A 21,433-nucleotide genomic window follows, 5' to 3' on the forward strand; every position below is an offset into this window, starting at 1 on the left:
CTTCCCGCCACCACTCCACGGTCTCAGACACCCCCTCCCTCCTCTGCATCGAGGATCTGGCCTTTGTTTTCAAAAACCTTGACTGTGGTGCTCAGGACACTTGCTTCTGTCTGCAGACTCCACTGCTGAGTTCATTTCCTTTCTCCCTTGTCTGCCTGGTTCCCTTAACTTTTCTTTGTCTGGGTTTGGAATCTTAAAACAGCCTGTGGTTGTTTAAAAAAAAAAAGTAGGAAAGATGACACAGCACAAAAACTGGGTTTGTGTTGGTGTGTTTATTCCTTGAGTGTGCGTGAAAGAGGCTGCATTTACCTTGTGCTATTTCGGTCCGGAGCTGGAGGCTGGAGGAAATGGGGCAACCGGGGAAAGTCTTGAAGAATGAGTCTCCCACCCTCGGCGTCTCGGCCGCCCACCTCCACGATGCCAGATTCAGGCAGCTGCCCAGCCACGTGGGATTTCCCACCTCAGAGCTCCGTGGTGCTCCCCACAAGGCCTGGTTGTTCTGGGGCGACCCCGGGGGCCTTTATGTTTCACCTCCGAGCACTGAAATCTCCAGCGCGGCTCACTTCTCATCGTTTGGTTTCTGTATGGATCCCACCCAGGGTGAGCAGAATGCCAGGTCTCCAGGGTTCTGGAAATTCTGCAGCCCAAACCTTGGGCTCTTCAGTAAGGAGAAGCAACAGTTGGGTCCCAAAGTAAACTTGAGATGGACTTTCTTCCCAGCCGCAGCCCCCTGCCTGTCTGTGTCCTCTTGGTTTCTCCTGACAGGTGCAGACCAAGGAGCTGACCTTGACAGAGTGCTGAAGGGCACAGAAACGGAGGAGGTGAAGCCCAGGCAGCCGGGCAGCCTCCAGCTGGGGGTTGGCTGGGGGAGGTTTGGCCACCGTGTGATTACCTAGCCAGGACCTGTGGAAGGTGGGGAGCGTGGAGGTGCCTGGGGACGGACCAGTGTATGTGACCAGGCAGCCTAGTGCCCGTGACCTGGGAGGGGGCTCCCGGTGGGTACAGGGTGGATGGTGGGCCGAGGCCCAGGGCACTGGAGGCAAATCCATCTCTGGAAGCACCTGAGTCATTAGAAAAAACATTCATTCTTCCTTTTTAATAACACAAACTACAGAGGGTGATATCAGAAAACCTCGTTGGCTGATAGAAACTCCAAAGATACCAGCACATTCATTCAGAGGTCTTCTATTTGAGACCTACTATGTGCTACATTGTTTGCTAGGTGCTGGGGCTCCGACGGAGGTGAGCAAAGTAGGACTGGTTCTGGCCGATAAGGAGCTTAAAATGTGTTGGGGAAAGAGGAAAAGCCAAAGAGCCATATGAACACATTTAAACTCTAGCCTGAGCGCTGGAAAGGAGAGACTGCGAGGATGTATAACAAGGCCGTACCCATCAGGGTGCCAGTGGAAGCTTCCCTGAGGAGCTGCAGGATGCCCAGGTACGGCAGAGGTGAAAGGATAGGGAACAGTCTTCCAGGCAGTGGGAACAGCATGTACCAAGGCCTGGAGTGGGCCAGAGTCTGGTATAGATGGCAGCCTGAAAGGAGGCTGGAGTGGCTGGCCCTGGGGGGCAGGTGGAAGGACAGTGGAGTGAGAGGAGGTGTCGGGGAGGGAGGGGGGCCAGACCACCCAGAGCCTGTAGGGGGGGTGACTAAATGCCCCCATGTGCCCACCTGGAATTAATAGTGCCTCCTTCCTCTCCCCAGAGTTTCCCAGTTTGGACCGGCAGTTACATCATCTCCCTTATCATGGAACACATTAGTGAATTTTGGCTTTTTTATCCTAAGACCTAATAAAGGGTTTAGGGCAGGGCAGTTAGCTGTTCAGAATCGGGGTTCTGACAGCCTAGCCGGCTGCTGGAGACAGAGGGAGTGGGGGAGGAGGAGGGTGGAAGGAAGGCTCTGAGGTTCCTCCAGGTGGCCGCTCTCCCTCCACCCCGGGAGCATTTGTCAGCTTCCCTGAGCCTCAGTCTCCCACCTGTGCAAGGGGACAACAGCACCGGCCTGCCTCAGGCATCGTAGGGTTTGGCGGGCCGTCTCCATGCCAGACCTGTTCTATGATCATTGCATCTCGAACGAGAGTGAGAACGATGTGGTTGTGAGTGAATCTGCTGCACCCCGGAGCCTTCAGCCTTGAGTCTCCAGCTCTGTGCTGGCATCTCGACTGTACCATCCCAGTTGATGCTTCCTTAGAACAGTCCTCATTGGTATCCCCTCATTACAAACAAAAGAACCTGAAGGACAGAGGTTGGCTTACCCTGGGTCACTCCACAGGGATTTGATTTCAGCTTTCCTAGGACCCAAAGCCTTGTGTCGTAATGCATACATCCCTGACCCCCCCAGAGTGTGACCCAAGGACCACCCTGGCGACTTCATCACAAAGAGGATCCTGGGCTCCACTTAGACCTCCTGACTGTTTCCTCCTGCTGGTAGCTGCATCCCATTTTTAGGTCCAGACTTCATCCCTTTCCCCTCCTGCCCCCGTGATCTGCTTTCACACACAAGTTTGAGAGCCTCTGCAATCACACTCCACGGTTGGAGGAGACACTTCTTTGCAGCAGGATTTCTCAGAACCTTTAAAGAGCGAATGTGCATTATGAAATCTCTTAAGAAGCAGTGATCACGTGGTGCTTCCTGATCTTACTTGAATACAGAGCCTTTGTGATTTTCAGCCCTGTCATTTTCCCCCCTTGGACATCTTATTCATGGGAGGCTGTTTTTTTTTTTTAATTTATTTATTTATTTATTTTTGCCTGTGTTGGGTCTTTGTTGCTGCACGTGGGCTTTCTCTAGTTGTGGCGAGCGGGGGCTACTCTTCGTTGTGATGCACGGGCTTCTCATTGCGGTGGCTTCTCTTGTTGTGGAGCACGGGCTCTAGGCGCGCGGGCTTCTGTAGTTGTTCTGTGCGGGCTCAGTAGTTGTGGCTCGCGGGTTCTAGACTGCTGGCTCAGTAGTTGTGGCACATGGGCTTCGTTGCTCCGCGGCATGTGGCATCTCCCCGACCAGGGCTCGAACCCGTGTCCCCTGCATTGGCAGGCAGATTCTTAACCACTGCGCCACCAGGGAAGCCCGGGAAGCAATTTTTGAGACCTTGATAAACTCCAAATCCTTCCTCTTGCAGACGGCCAGATTGAGACCCAGGCCTTAACCGCTGCTGATTTGCTCCCTGACTCCAGTGACACAGGCCTCTTGGACCCTGGGCAGGGGTGTTCTTGACCCTTCTGTGAATGCCCAGGTGGAGGATAGGGAAGGGAAGACAGGAGGGAGAGACAGACAGACAGACAGACAGATGGTCCTGGGGCAGGGAAGCTGTGGGCTGGTGACTCGTGCTCTGGCTGCGGGAGGAGAATATTGTGCTTCTTTGTGTATTTTTCCACCTTTCTCCCCCAGATGACTTAATTTTAGTCTTCCTGGATAGGCACAGCCTTAAAAAAAAAAAAGTGTTTAAAAAAAGCCTTGGACCTCTCTGACTTCATCTTCCCACCCCGGGGACACCAGGGACTGGTGTCTGGGTGACTTGGAAGAAGGTGGGGGGGCATTCCCTGAAGCCCCAGGTGGGGTTCCGGGACCTGGGCTGGGTCCTCCCTGACCCTGGAGCCTCATGACAGCCACGCCCCACTTCCTCTGCCGGCTCCTTTGATCTCCTTCCCGGCTTCCCTGCAGGGCTGCTGTTTGCAGGCTGGGCTGTCTCCAGGCGCACAGCGGGCTGCTGGCTTCCCGGCCTGACTCAGCCTTAGCAGCGCCATGACTGCTCCGCTCCGTGACATCACGTTAGCCTGGGAAAGCTCTGGCTTCTCCATCACTCGCTGCCTTCTGAGGAATGTTCTCGAGGCCCAGAAGCGGTTTACAACATGCAGGAGTTTTCAAATAAAATGTCCAGCCATGCAGTTTGCCAAAGAGCCACAGGGTGAGGGTCAGAGCAGGGGTGAGGGAGAGTTTGCCCAAAGCCAGTCATTTCCACTCCCTGGTTAAAACTCTTCCCAGCCTCCCAGTTCTCCCAGCATCTGAACCTTCCCGTGGCCAGGACCCCCTGTAGCTCCGTGCCGCCGCACGCCTCTGTGCTCACCACGTACCTGCACCCCCTCCACGGTAGCCTCTCTCATGAGGCCTTGTGTATGCTGTTCCCTCTGCTGGAATGCCCTTCCTCCCCTCTTGGCTGCATCGGCCTTGCTCACCCCTCTGGCCTCCCTCAGGAGACACTTCCCAAGGAATGTCCCCCCTGGACAGCCTCACCTCCCCGCCAAATCCAGTGCTTTCCTTGGTCTTGCTCACCCAGAGGGCACTTCCCCTCCTCCATTCCACTTAGTCAGGGTTTACTTGCCCTCACTATGGGACACACTCATGGCCCATGGACCCAGAGCTCCGTCTGTGGCTGCCTTTGTACCTCTGGTTCCCAGCAGAACTCCTGAGACATAGGAAGTGTTCACAGTGTGTTTCAGGAGGGAAATTCTTACGTTCTTCTGGCTGCTGTAACAAATCACCGCAAACTTAGTAGCCTAACACAAATCTGTTAGCTTTTAGTTCTGGAGGTCAGAAGTCTGAAATGGGTCTCGCTGGGCTAAGAGGGAGGTGCCCCCAGGGCTACCTTCCTTCTGCAGACTGTGCGGAGAATCTGTTTCCTTGACTTTTCCGGCTTCTAGAGGCACCTGAATCCCTCGGCTGGCAGCCCCCGCCAGCAGTCACATCACTCGGCCCTCTGCTCTGTCCGACATCTCCTTCTCTGACCCTCCCGTCATCTTCTTTCACTTATAAAGACCCTTGTAATTACATGGGGCCCACCTGGATAATCCAGGGTCATCTCCCATCTCAAAAATCCTTGATTTAACCCCTTTTGCCATGTAATCCACAGGTTCTGGGGATTAGACGTGGATGTCTTTGAGGGGGGTATCATGCCGCACACCACATAATCTCAAGTTCTTCTCCCTTTCTCTGATGGTGTTGGGGGGAACCTTGGCACTGGGCCAGCCACATTGTCTCCTGGATCCTCTCCACCTCCTCTAACCTCAGGGAGGGATTCTTGGCTGGGGGCACCGATGTGAAGAATGGGCCCATGTGCTTCATGTCACTTCCGGTCGGGGGCCGGCCGGTCACTAGCTGAGGATGCTGTCTTAACTCCCCTGCAGCTCAGTTGTCTCATCTATGAAGTAGGGACTGTAATTATGTCTACCTGGTTGGAAGAGGAATGATTAGGTGACAGAATGTCCCTCAAGGTCTTGGTGCACAGTGGGTGCCCAGGATACAGAGCTGCGGTGCTGATGCCCCATGCCACCAGCGAGGCCTCCTGGAGAGACCTTGGGTGACTCCGAATGTGGCCCTTCCGAACCCCAGCCTGCGTCTGCACCCTGTCAGTGATGGGCTGTGTCTGAGGGATCCCAGAGGGAGTCAAGCTGGGTCTCGGCCTCCATCACACTGGCCTAGACTGAGGCCCAGGACTGGGTTCTAATTCCCATGCAGCCACCAGCAGCCTGTGCACCAGACTCTGGTCTTCCGGCCTGAAAATTAAGGCATCTGGAGTAGATTTCCAAGGTCCTTTTTGGCTGTGAGGACCCTGCACTGCTGGGCCCCACTGGCAGGTGGAAGGCGGTGTCCTTCCTACAGCGCTATAGGGTCAGGGGGAAGGAGAGTGAAACTGGGTCCTGAGACTGGACAGGGACAGTCCCAGGTGACCAGGCAATGGGCACTGGGTGACCCCGTTGGAATCTGTCTCCCATGGGTCCTACTCCTGCCTGGAAAACCCCAGGGGCCAGAGGAACCCCCAGGCTTCCAATCTCAGTCCCGGGGCTGTTTCCCTGGGAGCTGAGTGTATGCAAAGCATTAACAATGTCTCTGAGGCCCTGGTCGGAGCAGGTGGCGTCTCTGCGTGGGGCTCTTACTACTCTGGGAGAGGCTCGTGGGCGAAGGCCCTTGAGATCACAGTCTCTAAATAGTCTCTAAGGAGCCAGAGGGCAAAAAAAAAAACAGGACTTTCCACCTTCCCACGTTGGAGATTTTAAAATACCCACTTTTCCGTTGTGGTCGGACTTTCCAGGGGAAGGTGGGCTGAGATGCTGGAAACTAGGTCAGGTGATGGTGTGGGCTTCCTCCTGCTTCCCCCATGGGTTAGATTTCGGCCGCTCTCATGGTGCCCCTGGGAAGAGGAGCCCGCAAGCCCCAGCAGCACTGTGTCCCCAGGCCGGTGGTTAAATATTAACACCCCTTCTGCCACGGAGTTGGGGGTCACTGGCGGTTCACGCCTCGAGGAGAGCAGAGCTTTGGGGGAGGCTGGGTTTCAGGAGGGGTGAAGTCTGCCTTCTGGGTCTCCTGCTGTTTCTTTCATCGGAAGCAGCATGAGTAGGGGGAAGACCAGGTTTTTCCCCAGCCTGTGTGAGCCTGGAGGAACGGGCAGGACTGTCCCCAGTAAAACATGGAAACAATGTGGACCTCGTACTATCTCACTTCTTGTGCTTGCTGACTTGTGACAACATTGAAGTGTGTGTGTAGAGGCGAGAAACAGCCTCAGGGGGGATTGTTGCTGCGACTTCAGAGTATATGCATCTAGGCTTTCCACACATAGGTGTGTTAACCTTAAAAAAAATTGTTAGCATCATGACACTGTGCTCTACATTTTGGGCTTATTCACTCTTAAAATATAGCTTTATTGGGATATATTCCACATACCATCCATTTCAATCTTGTAAAGTGTGTTATTCATTGGTCTTTAGTATATTCAGAGCTGTGCTATTTAAGGTTACCCTGTTTAATCTTAGATGATATTCACCACCCCAAAGGAAACTCCATACGCATTAGCAGCCAGCCTCCCCTCATTTTTCCCCATCCTCGGCTATTGGCAGCTACTAATCTCTTCAGTCTCCGTGGATTTGCTTCTTCTGGACATTTCATATAAATGGAATCACACAATATGTGGTCCTTTGTGTCTGACTTCTTTTACTTAACATAATGATTTCAAAGTTCGCCCGTGTCATAGCATGTGTCAGTGCTTCATTCCTTTTCACTGCCAGTTAGTATTCCATGGTATGGGCTTACCATGTTTTGTTTATCTGTTCATCATGTGATGAATATATGAGTTGTTTCCATTTTTGGGGGGCTCTTATGAGTAATGCTGCTATGAACATTCATGTATAGGATTTTCATTTCCCTTGGGTAGTAAAATTATTGGGTCATATGGTAACTCTATGTTTTCCCTCTTAAAAAACTGCCGTTGTGGTGGGCTTCCCTGGTGGCGCAGTGGTTGAGAGTCTGCCTGCCGATGCAGGGGACACGGGTTCGTGCCCCGGTCCGGGAAGATCCCACATGCCGCGGAGCGGCTGGGCCCGTGAGCCATGGCCGCTGGGCCTGCGCATCCGGAGCATGTGCTCCGCAACGGGAGAGGCCACAGCAGTGAGAGGCCCGCGTACCGCCAAAAACAAACAAACAAAAAAACACTGCTGTTCTATTTTCCAAATTCACTGCACCATTTCACATTCCCACCAGCAGTGTCTGAAGGTTCCAGTTCTTCCACATCCTGGCTAACACTTGCTATTGTCTGTGTTTCTGGTTTTAGCTATCCTGCTGACTGTGAAGTACTAACTTACTGTAGTTCTGATTTGCATTTCCCTAGTGGCTAATCATGTTGACCCTCTGTTCATATGTTCACTGGCCATTTGTATATCTTTAAAGAAATGTCTGTTCAAATTGGTCTTATCCATCTTTGGAATCAATAACATGCTAGCTTTACAATACAGGTTCTTCCTTTGCCCTCTTCCATTTTCTTGACCAATTTGTATAAGAAGGAATTATCTCTTTTTAAAAAAATTTATTTATTTATGTATATATTTTATTTTTGGCTGCGTTGGGTCTTCATTTCTGCATGCGGGCTTTCTCTAGTTGCGGTGAGCAAAGGCTACTCTTTGATGTGGTGCACGGGCTTCTCACTGCGGTGGCTTCTCTTGTTGTGGAGCACAGGCTCTAGGTGCGCGGGCTTCAGTAGTTGTGGCACACAGGCTCAGTAGTTGTGGCTCGAGCGTTCTAGAGCGCAGGCTCAGTAGTTGTGGTGCATGGGCTTCGTTGCTCTGCGGCATGTGGGATCTCCCCGGACCAGGGCTTGAACCTGTGTCCCCTGCATTGGCAGGCGGATTCTTAACCACTGCACCACCAGGGAAGTCCAGAAGGAATTATCTCTTGATAATATGGTAAAAATACAGTATAAAACCATCTGGGTGTGGGGAAAGGCCTTTTATTTCAATTTGTTAGTGCATATTGGGTGACTCAAATTTTCTATTTCCTTTTTTTTTTTAACCAATCTTAGCGTATTGTATTTTCCCAGAAATTTGCATACTACACATCCTGTTTTATGACACCTTTTTACTTAATACCATGTTTCCCTCTTGTCAAGAAGTATGGATTTATATGGTCCTTTGACACAGCTGTGTAGCGCTTGGATACACCCTCTGTTTTTACCCATCCCTCTGAGTAGATGGTTTGTTTTTGGTTTTTCTGTTCTAAACAGTGTGACTGTTGTTTGGGTTCTATCTCTGTGGTGAACAAACCACCTACAATGCAGTGACTAAAACAACAATCATTTAATTGCTCAGGAATTTGGGCAGGGCTCAGCTGGGCAGTTTTTCTACTCTTGGTAGCGTCTGCTGTAGTCCCTGATGAAGCTGAGAGCTCGGCTGGGGCTGGAGCACCCTGGACGGCATGTCTGCTGAGGGCTGGCTTGGCTTGTCTCTCTCTCCCCTCACAGACCCCCTCCTCCACAGCCTGTGCCCCTTCCCCTTCCATGTCATCTCTCCCGCAGAAGAGTCAGAGTTGCCGGTGCAGTGGGCAGCAGAAGCAGATCTGCTAAGCCCCTTCCGTCTTCCTCCTGGACATGGCAGGGCCTCCCTGCCACTGAGTCCACAACAAGTCAGGTGGTCAGCGCAGATGTCAGAGGTGGAGCAGACCTCTCTGATTTATGAGACAGCTGCATGTGGGGAGGGAGAGGAGGAATTGTTGACGGCCATATTTGCAGAAAATCTCCCGACTGCGAACATTCGGAGACACTTGTCTGATGAGTGTTGGCGTCCAAGGCGAACGTTGTTTGAATGGATATGTGGTCAGTTGTTCCATGGATCTTGGGCAGTCATGTAATGGCTGGGACCAAGATAGATAAAGTTCCCATCCCAGAATTTCTTACCGTCCAACAGGGAGTGTACACCAGCACTTACATGACTTGTAGTAACTATAGCGATGCTCCAGGAGCCTTGGGAGTTTGTCACTAGGCTAGTCTTCAGTCGGCTTCCCCAGCTGCTGAAGAAGAGGGCATTCTCTCCATTTTACAGAGGAGGAAAGTGAGGCTCTGGAATGAGCTAGCTTGCCCTACTTGCCTTCTCTATTCCCTGCTACCTGGACGTCATCCCCCCTCTAGTATTTTCTCTACTCCACACAATGTTGTGACAATAACACGCATCGTGCAGCATTGAACAACTTCCTGGGTCTCTTGTCCCTTGGCCAGAGGGTGAGTTAAGGAGGTGATGGGGTTTAAGTACCAAGTCCTCAGGTCACGCTTCCGGCGCTGTATCCTGGTTCTGTCACTTAGAAGGTTTATCCATGTGGGCAGTGGGCTTCCCCTCTCTGAACCTCACTTCCCTCATCTATAAAATGGGAACAATAACCTGACTGTTGGAGATCAGGGAGCTGGTGCATGGAAAGTACCTAGATTCTTAGCAGTGGGAAAGGGGAAGGAGTGCATTTAGGTTCCCCGGGGCTCCCACCCTAAGCAGTTCTGCCTCTGCTGTCACCTGGGCTCGTCAGGGAGGCCAGTATGTTCATGGTAAATAGAAACATCACAAAGGGCTTGTTGGTTCCTCCCAGCTGTAAGAACCATTGTGTTCGAATAAGATGCTGGAGGTGGCAGCGAGACATTCCCACTTTCCCAGCCGTCCGTCTGGATGCGGCTGCTGGGTAATTGCTCCCTTGTCCCGTTCACGCGGCCAACCTGGGGCTGGGCTTTCCGTCTCAAAGCAGAGTCTGTGTTAGCATCTCACTCCTCCCGCCTCGACAGGGCTTTCCTGTCCCGATGCCTTCCACGAAGGTTCGGCTCTTCCCAGCAAGCCTGGAACGAACTGCAAACTAGGGCTCAGGAGAGGGAGTCCACACACGCACGCATGTTGATTCACGATGAGTCAACGCTTGCCTGTAACATCTGGCCCTCGGTGTCCCGGCTGTAATAAGAGAACGTGTAGTACCATTTGGCAAGGCGTTCACTGTTCAAAGGCCCAGTTCCAGTCCCTAAGTTGCTATTCATTGTTTTACTGTCCATCAGGACCTATCCAGATATCTGGTCACATTTTCTGGCAAGTAGTTTTCCAGCGAAGTTGCCACCCAGGTCTGTGACTTCTGTGCTGTGGTGTAGAGGCTTCCTACCGGAGCCCTGGGAGCCTGAGCGAGTGAGGGAATTGTTTTGATTCGGGGTGGTGCTTCTTCTCTCATCTGTTAATTATCAAGAGCAGCGAACTGGTTCGTTGACAGTCTTGGAAATCTCCATAGCCAGGAAAGCCATCAAGGCAGATTGGAGATGAAGACAGTGGAAATTCTTGTTTGGAAGTTTAAAATCTGTGTGGACGTCCCCCCCAAGTCAGTTCTGAAACTACCTCTGAAAAGGCACTGGGAAGAATTAGAAGTAAACGGGTCATGAAAGATTGTCTCGTTATTTTAATTCAGTTCGGCCCTGAAAGTCAAACACTGTCCTCAAAATATTCTGTGGCTCTAAAAAGACGTCCTTGCCCCTCTGATCTCTCTGTATTACAGAGGCAGCAGGTGTCCTACAGTCACAAGGGACTGCGGTTTGGCTGGTCAAGAGACAACGCGCTGTCTTGTAGTGTGGCTCCGTTCTGCTGGCCGTAAGATCAGAAGTCGTATCTCGTTCCCGTGCGTGGCATAAAGTAATTCAGCATTTTCTGAATTGCGTTCTGGCGATTACTGAGTATCCCTTAAAAAGTGGGATTTGGGGGGGCGTGAGGTGGGGATAACCCCTGTTTCCATCTTGTGGTCCTGGTGATGTTGTCCATCACCGTGGAGTGCCCAGCCCTCCCGTGGCCAAGGGTGGGGCAGGGGCTTGACGAGGCCAACTCGATCCTCCGCCCTCAGACTTTTGGATGGAGAGAGTCAAAGAGGGAAATACAGCTCAAATTCATTCCCTGACTCCCAGAAACTGTGCCTTGATGAGACAGCCCTCCACCCTCACACCTGTCTTGGCTCCTGTCTGCTTCTGAGCCTGGTTCACCAACCTGTGTAGACTTCTCTGAGTGACCTGTTAATCTCCCAGTGCAGTTCCCCTGGGTTCCGAGTGAAAGTAAATTTGAGACACTGGGTAACATTACCAATTTGTTTTCTGCATGCATGCTTTCTCTGAGTCTTGTACATTTTCATATGCTTGGTAAATGTCTAATGTGTTATGATGCAGCAGAGACCTCACAAACTTGGAGGTCTGCAGACCACACAGGAGAGATGAAGAGGGTGACCAGCACTAGTTTTTAGGAGAGAGAGCGGGGGATGGGGTCAAGAGGGAGACTGTGCCTCATCTCAAGGAGCGGGTAGCTGCCACTCGCTTCGGCCAAGGGCTTAGTGAGTTATATACAATGGGTTTAATGCGCCGAAGGCTCTGAAATGATGACAGCTACACTTGAGCAAGGCAACGTCCAGAAGACCGTCTCTTCTTGTAAGGTTGCAAGCCTCACAGGGGGCCCGGTGGGGTTCCAGTCCTGCCTCAGCTGTGGGCTAGCAGTGTAACCCTGCGCAAACAGCTTTGCCTTTCTGAGCCTCAGTTCTGAGACCTGCACAGTGGTACAGTTAATGTCACCCACCTCAGACAGTTATTGTAGGAACTCAGTGACATGATCTGGGGAGGCGGTTCAACCCAGGGCTTGGCAGGTGGTAAGCGCTCAATCCGTAGTTGGTACATCTGATAAGGTGTGAGCAGAGAAAATTCACCTCAATTCCCAGGAAAATTAGATGCCTCCAGGTACCATAGAGACTGTCAGTACCCTGGGGCAGGACCTGGTTGGGTGCTGGTCATCATTGTACCCACAGCCTGGTACAGTGTAGGAGCTCAAGTATCCTCACTGACTATCGAAGGACTCAAAATATTTAAACTTTGAATCTTTATCATTAAAAGTGCAAAAGAGACATTAAGATATCTTACATACTAGAATACTACTACCTAGGAATGTAAAAATCCAGCCAGCCAACCATCTGTCCATCCATCTTCCATCCATCCATCCATCCATCTTCCATCCATCCATCAACCTTCCATCCATCTTCCATCCATCCATCCATCCATATTCTATCTATCCATCCATCCATCCATCTTCCATCCATTCATCCTCCATACACTACAAGGTCAATTGTGGTTTTACCCATTTTGCTACTACAAATCTGAGGAAGAGAGAATTAAAGGACTCCCTCTATTAATGATGTCAGTCTGCATGGGGGTCCACCTCCTAACACTTGCTGGGCTCATGAAGAAGTTGCATAGTGTGGAAATGAGGAGCGTCTGCCCTGGTGCTCAGCTGCCTGGGCTCAAACCCCCAGGCTAGCAACTTCCTGGCTAAATGGCCTTGGGCATGTCATGGTTTTACCATGCATTCATCGGAGATGATAGTACTCCCACAACTTAGGGTTGTGAGAACTGAACGAGAATGTGCGTACCACACTGGGGATGGCGTCTGGCAAGTGGTGAATAAGCCAATGAAACAGGACTTCTGTTTCCTGAAACTTCCGGCATCATGGGGGCTGTGTAGTTGCTGCCTTCCTGTACTCTGTCTCGTTGGCATCCCCCCTAATGGGTCTGAAGGGCGCATCTGTCTCGTAGCAGCTCCCTGTCTCCTGCACGTATCTCTTTACACCTCTTCCGCACTCCGTCTCCCCACCATGGCTGCTACCTGGGGATCTCCATGGCTGGATCTTGGTCTGATGAACCCACTTTGGGGGGACTGGCAGACTTCCTGCCAGCTCCCCTGCCTCACAAGGTCCTCCTGTCCATCAGTGGCTGGCTGGCTGACGGGGGGACCGAACCATGACCTGCTGACCCGGAGCCTGCGTCTCTCTCCTCTCTTGCAGGGAGTCGGACCTGTTTCTGCTTGACAGCCGCACCCTCTGGGCCTCGGAGGAGGGCTGGCTGGTGTTCGACATCACGGCCACCAGCAACCACTGGGTGGTCAACCCACGGCACAACCTGGGCCTGCAGCTCTCGGTGGAGACTCTGGATGGTAAGCCCCCACCACCACCCCAGCTCGTGCTGGTGCGGCCCGCAGCCGTGGACCCGAGGAGGATCTCGGCAGTCCACGTGCTGGTCTCCATCAGGACCAGGCTTCCCCTGCCCCCTCCCCCATCAGTACTTACTGTCCAGCTTTTTCTTTTTTCTTTTTTTTTTTTTTTTTGCGGTACACAGGCCTCTCACTGTTGTGGCCTCTCCTGTTGCAGAGCACAGGCTCCGGACGCACAGGCTCAGCGGCCACGGCTCACGGGCCCAGCCGCTCCGTGGCACGTGGGATCTTCCCGGACTGGGGCACGAACCCACGTCCCCTGCATCGGCAGGCGGACTCTCAACCACTGCGCCACCAGGGAAGCCCACTGTCCAGGTTTTTGATCCAAAATGAAAGCAGTCCCTACCCCTTTTGCATAAGATGATTACACAGTTGGCCAGGGCTGGGTTGGGTGAGGCCTCGTTGCTCACAGCAGCATGGGTGGCCTCCCCCTGTTCGAAATGCAGACTCTCTGGCCCATCCCAGGCCTGCGGCATCAGAACCTGCACTTTAGCTCAGCCTCCGATGATGCCCGAACAAAGAACGTGCTGATGCAGGCTCCTCAAACTCAGGGCACAGGACATTCTGGGGTGTCCTGGGCATTGTTGGATGTTTAACAGTATCCCCGGCCTCTACCCACTAGATAGATAGATAGCCTCTTCCACTTGTGACACCCCAAAAATGTCTCCAGATGTTGCCAAGTGTCCCATGCGGGGCACAGTTGCCCCAGTTAAGGACCACCGCACTGACATGAGGCATTAGCCCTCTTCTAAGAGACTGAATGTGGTGCTGAGTCCCAGATACTTGGAGAATGCGCTGTCCGCCCTCCCTCCCTCCCTCCCTCCCTCCCTCCCTCCCTACCCACCCCAGCCCCTCCTCCAGCCCCTCCCCCACACCCCACGCCCATCTTTTCTTTTTTTTTCTTTTCTTTTTTTTTTGTGGTACACGGGCCTCTCACTGTTGTGGCCTCTCCCGCTGCGGAGCACAGGACGCGCAGGCTCAGCGGCCATGGCTCACAGGCCCAGCCGCTCCGCGGCATGTGGGATCTTCCTGGACCGGGGCACGAACCTGCGTCCCCTGCATCGGCAGGCGGACTCTCAACCACTGCGCCACCAGGGAAGCCCCCATCTTTTCTGAGAAGGGCAGACAGGAAATCACGTACGGGACTAGGGTGGGCCCAGCTGTGCCGATTTCTCCTTCCCCAAAGCGTATTTCTTATTAAGTGGGGATGCCTTTAGGGTGGGTAACTCTTCCTTACACCAGTTTACAAAAGAATTATTTTAGAATAGGTAATACATGTGCCTGGCTCAAAATTCAAAAGTTACAGCCGTGTGCAACAGTGAGTAGTTTCCCTCTGACCTCCTTCCTCCAGCTGCTGAGTTCCACCTCCCAGCGGCAGCTATCTCCACATTATTGGGTGTCTTTCTGTTCAGAGATGCCTTCTGGGTATCAAAGCAATTACATATAGATTCTGCTTTCCTTTTTTTTTTTTTCCTCCCACAAATACTATCATAGTATATACAGTGTTCTTCGCTTTGCTTTTTTCACCGGACAACGTATCTCAGAAGTTGGTCTTTCTTCCGCTGTTAAAGAGCTTCCTTAGTCTTTAGAGGCTGTTGTGGTTTCGTGTACATGTGGAGTGGATGCAGCTCTGCCGCTCACTCACTGTGTGACTTTTTGGACAACTTCGCTAACGTCCCAGAGCCTCCACTCCTCATCTCCAACCCTTGGGTAATAAGAGAGCCTGGGTTATTGGGTTGTTCTGAGAATGAGTGAGTTAATACAGGAAGAGTTTTAAAAATAATGCCCTAAGGTACAAAGGAATTCCCTGGGACTCCTGTAAAAATGCAGATTCTGTTTCAGCAGGTCTGGGACGGATGGGAGGCTCTGGTCCAAACAGCCCCCAAGTGATGCAGAGGCTGCTGGTCCCTGGACAGTGCTTTGAGTAGTGAGGGCTGAGAACAGGACCCGGCTCATAATGCACACATGCCCTAAATGAGAGGAGGACTTGTTGTCCTTGTCGCTGTTGTCGTTTTACTACCACCAAGAGTAACTCATCCAGTCCACCCGGGATGGACATCGAGGGTTTTTCCATCTTCCGCTCCCATAAACAGGGCTGCAGTGGAGAACCTCAGCGCACGTGTCCTTGGACACTTGAGTAGGTGTAGGTCTAGGAACAATTCCTGAAAGTGGCATGTCTGTAGTTTTTTTTTTTTTTAATATTTTATTTATTTGTTTAGGCAGCACACAGGATCTTTTAGGTGCGGCATGCAGGCTCTTCGTTATGGCACGTGTGTGGGATCTAATTCCCTGACCAGGGATCGAACCCGGGCCCCCTGCTTTGGGAGCATGGAGTCTTACCCACTGGACCCCCAGGGAAGTCCCTGTTGGTAGTTTTGATCGGTATTTCCAATTTACCCTCCGGAGGGGTCTTTCCATTTGTGCCCCCACTGGCAATGCACGAAGGCACCCGTGTCCCCTTCTTTGTCGGGACAACCTCTCCAATGTACCTGTCTTTGCTAATCCGATAGGTGATGCGTGGGATCTTGTAGTTTTGCTTTGCTTTTCTCTCCTCTGTGCGAGGCTGAGCCCTTTCTCAAATACGCCGTTTGCAGTTTCCTCCCTGGGAACCTCTGTCTCCTCTGCCCATTGTTCACATAGGGTGTCGGTCTTTTTCTGCTTTATATTTTAGGGACATTTTGCCCTTTGTGATTTGAGCTGCAAATATTGTTCAGCTTTTAGTTCTTCTTTTTACTGTGGTTAATGCTGGGTTTGGCCAAGTGGATTTGGAAAACGTAAGTAAATTTTATAATTTTTCCCCCGGAATTATCCGCCTAAGGTCACGTGCTGTGTGGGAGGGGGCCACAGAGTTTAGGACCACACTTGTCTTCTTTCCAGTCTGGTCTTCTTTCTACTGATGGCCTCCCCCAGGCTCCCCACCCCTGCAAACCTTCCCCTTTCCATGCCCCTGACACTTTATAGTGGGGTCCTAGAAGATGCTGGAGTTTCCCCTTGCTCTGTACTGGGTTGGCAAACTATGCACGGTGGACCAAATTCAGCCTCCGGACTGTTTTGGGGTGCCTGTGAGCTAAGGATAGTTTTCAAATTTTTAAATGGCTAAGAAAAATTTTAAAAAGAAGAATATTTTGTGATACATAGAATTATAGGAAATTCACATTTTGGTGTCCATAAATAAAGTTTTATTAGTACACAGTCACACTTACTGGTTTATGTATCACCTGGTCCTGCTTTTGTGCTGCAGCAGCAGAGTTGAGTAGTTGTAACAGAGACGCTATGGCCCACAAAGCTGAAAATAGTATTTTCAGAAATACTATTTACAGAAGGAGTTTGCAACCCCTGCTCTATACCAGAATTTCTCAAACTGTGTTCCGTGAAGAGTCACGCTCAGTTAAGTGCAAGAAATGCTAGGTTGGATAAACTAAACAGGATTCACTGCAGGACTTATCAGAGCCTTTATTTTGCTGATGTCCATTGTGAATCTCCTGATAGGGTATACAGCATAGAAGAATTCCAAACTTATTTGGCGATAGAATCATTCAACTCTTGTTTGTCCTTAAAAGCCCCTGTGGAACATAGTGGAGATGAGGCACAAATGAGGCTAAGGGAGACTTGATTGACCTCTTCAGAGTGACCATTTCCCTGAACTTGTGGGTATTGGCTTGACCTGCCAACTTGATCCAATGGGTCATGTGCTCCTTTATCCTGCCTGCCCTTCTGGCTCAGGGTGGCACAGGTTTGGTTTTTCTCTTAAGTGACACTCAACCCAGACCTGCCATCCCCTTTCTCCCCAACAGTCAGGGTCTTTGTCCCCCTTTTGCCTCTAGCGTCTGCTCCCCCCAACCTGTGGCTGAGGCTCAGTGTTTATTGACGTGGCACAGCCTGATGGTTACATGGGCTTGGGCTCAGGAGCTGGCCAGACTCCCCAGGTTCAAGTCCTAGCTCTGCTGTTTCTAGCCACATGACGTAGGGTGAGTCACTTAATGTCCCTCATCTGGAAAATGGGATGAATAATAGTTTCCACCTCCCAGGGTGGTTGCAAAGGATTAGATGAGCTCATGCGGAGTGAAGAGCTTAATTGCTTAACATGTGGTAGCTGCTAAGCACAAAGTAAGTGCTTTCTGCCATTGTCTCGTGTGATCCTCACCATTACCAACGGGATAGATGCTATCATTAACATCCCCGAGAGACAGGTGACGAAACTGGGGCCCCTGAGAGGTGCTGAGGCCTGGGGACCCCTCTCCACCCGGGGGGAGCGTAGCCTAGTGGCCGCAAGATGCTGCCTAGAGCCAGGGTGAGGATTAGACGCCATGCCCTGACTTGATGCCCTATCTCCTCCCCTCCTAAATGGGGCCCTGGGGGCTGGGCATGGATGCTGCCGCCCTGAGACCCGGCTTGTCCAGGTGCTGTGCACGCTGACGCAACAAGTTTCGTCTGGTTGCCTGGGTCAGGGAAGGACCACCCACCCAGACCGACAGGGAGGAGGAAAGTAGTCAATGGCCAACTGGGCGTATGAGTTTTTGCATCTTTTGGGGGATGAGATAAGAAGCAAGTGAACCCAGCATTTCTGAGACCACAGGCTCCTGCCTGGGAAATCGTTTCCCTCCATGGTGTTTCTCCCACGTGTTGTCCATCACAGTCCCCCTGGGTGGCACACTGAGCATACAGATTCCCGGGCTCCACCCCCAGACCCACTGATGGCGATTCCCCAAGGATGGGCCCAAGAATCTGCCTTTTCTCACAGGCTCCTTCTAACTTGGGGTCCGGCCCAGTGATAACACTCTGCCCCATGTTTTGGGGTACCCTGTTTATAAGATGGTGCCTGGGCTGGCCAACTCCATTCAGGTCTAAACCTGGGTCAGAACCTTTTCACATTGGATGCCTACACAGGTGAAAGACCAGCAGGGCCTGCTGGGGAGTCCATGGATTCTGGGGTGCATTTGATGGGCAGGCTGATGCACACGTACTGTGTGCCAGCCCTGCGTTGCCTGTAGGGGCAGCCTGGCCCCTTCCCTGGGACCACCTACTAGCATTATCATAAACTCCGACAGCACCTGGACAAGACAGGGTTTCAGGGCGTGGCACCCGTGCCCAGCGCCCAGTGCCCCATCTGGGAGGGGAGGGGATGGGGCACTGAGTCAGGGTACAGCATCTTGCAGCCACTGGGCACCTGCCAGAATATGCAGCCAGGTCACCTCCGGGGCCTCAGTTTCACCACCCATACAATGGGCATGTTGATGATAGTAATTCAGACCAGCTTGCTTAGTGAGGCACAGACGTCACAGACCCTCTTTCCTGCTGTTTGGTGCGGCGTGAGGTGAGCCCCGGCTCACCGGGTCTCACGTGCTGCCTGAGACCACCCAGGAAGCGCGTGTCTGTTCCCTCTTCCTCCAGCTGCGGCCCTCCTGTTGGTCACCCCTCGGAGTGGAGCAGGGCGGCGCAGCTGAGGCCTCCGCCAGCCAGCGAGCCTGTGTGGGGAGAAGCCCGTAAACTCCCCAGGCACCTGGGGCTCGTCAGGAGCCCAGTAGGGAGGCTCATCTCAGCTCCGAGGACAGGACGCCGCGGGAAGGAGGGCTGGCGTCTGCTGTCTTTCCTTGTACAGAGGACAAGAGGAGAGGCAGCCCCTCCACCTCCCAAGCCACACGGGCTGCGCCCCCCTGAACCCCCAGATCAGTGGGAGAGGGAAGAGGCACCTGAGCAGAGGGGACCTGACACTAGAGTGGAGGGCTCGCCAGCTGGCAAGGGGGCTGCGTAGGCGGTGCTGGGAGAGCTGCACCCTCGCTGCTGGCCAGGCTCCGTGCTCAGTTCCGGTCTGGGACCAGAGTGGGGACATTCTGGCGGCTCCTGCACCGACTCCAGTGCCCGGTAGCTTGATGCTCCGCGGGGCGGCCTCGTGTGATCTGGGACGGCTGGTCCAGCCTCCTGATGCCTTGTCCCTTCATCTGTTCCTCGGGCATAATTATGGCTGGGAGGAAGAAAAGAGTGAATTCATGTAAAAATGCTGAGCCCTGGGCCGGCACCCTGTCCACACTCGTGAGTGTTAGATATTGTTATTGCTGTTATCGATGTGTTTAATTCTCACAATGACCCTGCCCAGGTAGCACGTTTGTGATGGCCAGCATCTTACAGGTGAGGAGACAGAGGCCGAGAAGGCCCAGCAACTTGACTAAAGTCACTCTGCTCCCAGGGTAGACCTGGGCTTCGCTGCAGGTTCTCAGTCCAGACCTGCTCGTTGCTGGAAAGCCTTTTGAGGCATGGGGTCACCAGCGGCCACACCTTGAGGGGCAGTGCGTAATTAACAGGCCCCTGCTGGGTGCACAGCTGGGCCACCCAGACAGAGAGCCTGGGACCCTATAGCATCCCGGTTTCTGCCTGGCTCTTCTCTCCACATCCCCTTTCCTGGGAAGAGAGTTTGAAAAAGGACCCGGAAGACGGTGGGCTTCCCACAGGGCTAACTGGAGGAGCCAGCGTCACAGAAGTGGCCAGGGGGTCCTCCCTGCATTCAAAAATGTTAAAACTTGGTTTATGACCATCTTGGTATAACGATGAATATAATCCTGGCTGGATAAAAAATGAAAACATTTTCTCCAACACTAAAAAGTTCATGTATTTTCTTCTGATTTTAAGAGACGTTATAACGTTTTCCCAGGCCACTAAAAGTGCTGTGGGTCTGGCCGCAGTGCCTGACAGATCCCAGCCTGCAGAGCAATGCTGAGCCCTCCCAGCCCCAGCACCTGGTGGTCAGAACAGGTTTCCCACAGTCAAGAGCCTTTTGCCCATGTTGAAAGCACATTTATTCACTCAACAAACATTTGTGTGGAGCTATGATGGACCCAGGACTGTTGCAGGCACCGGGGCTACAGCTTGGATAGGACGAGGCTTTTGCTCACATTCTCATAGGAGGAGGCAGACGGTGAAGGGACCATATGCTGAAGGTCAGGGACGGGACCGTGAAGACAAGTTCTGAGATTCCAAGGACGGCTCCGGAGGGCTTCCCGCACACGGTGTTCTGGTGCCGCTGCCCGTCCCAAAGCGGCGGGGAGGGGAAGACTGCTTTGGGCTGGAGACTCCATCGTCTTTGCAGATACAGAAGCACCTAGTCCTTTGTTCCCAAGGCGAGGACTCCAACATCTTGTCCTCGTTGAGAGGGTCCTCCTCCTCTCCCTTGTCCACAGGAGAAATCACTTGACGGCTCAGGAGGCCCGTGGTGTCCATCAGCCCTGGCTCTCCGATCCAAGAAGATGACCCAGGGGGCCTCAGTTCCCCACTCACACTCCCTCGCTGGGGGCCCCCAGCGGCTGCTCGACATCCCCGGAGCTCCAAGACCAGGAGGGCCCCTTCCTCTCCCTCCAGAAGGGCTCACACAGGCACATCCTGGACGTCTGCATGCAAAGAGGGCCTCGGGCTTCTCTCCGGGGCCCGCGAGAGCGCGTATCCCTGTTCTTGATCATCCCAGATGGGATCAAATGGGATTGTGAGGCATTTAAAGGATTGAGGGCGTATGCCGTGCAAGTGTGATGCTGGTGGCGGCAGCTGAAGACGGGACCCGGGAGCGAGCCTTCGCCCATGGAGGCTGCGGAGACTAAGCCCCATAAAGCCGAGGTCGGTGAGCGATCCCGCCCACGGCGCAGCTGGCTCCCAGGTGCCTTCGCCCTCGCGATTGCTTCACATCCTGTTCGTCCAGAAGCCGAAGCAAGAGAGCGAAGAAGAGGCCTTGGTGACCCAGAGGCTGGGATGGGACCTTCCAGGGCCGGCTGCGGTGGCCTTGGGTAACTGGGCCAGGCGGATGTCACAAGTATTAACTGCGTTCTCACTTGTCACTCAGGCCTTGGTCCATCAGGAGAAGTGGCTGGAATTAATGCGTTTTGCCCAGTTAAGGAGGAACATTCTTATGCTGTGGGCCTCCTAGGGATATCCGATGGCTCTAGCCCTGGAAAACAGAGAAACCACAAGAAAACCAAGATGCCACCCTCCCTGTGGGCGAGTTACATCCCTCCTTCCCTAAGAGGCCCCATTTGTGCTCCCTGCATGCTCTGGGGCTCTTCTGGACTGGGCATGCTCTTTCTGCCTGGGCCACCCAGGCCTGCCAGTGGTGGCCTGATGCACTGGCTCGACCCTGTCCTCAGCTCAACTTCCCAGAGTCCTGTATCCACAC

At 52.8% G+C, this 21,433-nt stretch overlaps 1 protein-coding gene across 1 annotated transcript in view; it reads left to right on the top strand.

Annotated features, from left to right (window-relative positions):
• BMP7 (bone morphogenetic protein 7) overlaps positions 1–21,433 on the top strand; it is an 88,067-nt gene that overhangs the window by 47,841 nt on the left and 18,793 nt on the right. The window contains exon 3 of the mRNA XM_060077676.1: positions 13,076–13,224. Within this exon, the coding sequence (XP_059933659.1) occupies positions 13,076–13,224 (149 nt within the window). The remainder of the gene's footprint in view (positions 1–13,075; positions 13,225–21,433) is intronic.

This window comes from Mesoplodon densirostris, chromosome 16 (assembly GCF_025265405.1).
Source record: "Mesoplodon densirostris isolate mMesDen1 chromosome 16, mMesDen1 primary haplotype, whole genome shotgun sequence".
Taxonomy (NCBI): domain Eukaryota; kingdom Metazoa; phylum Chordata; class Mammalia; order Artiodactyla; family Ziphiidae; genus Mesoplodon; species Mesoplodon densirostris.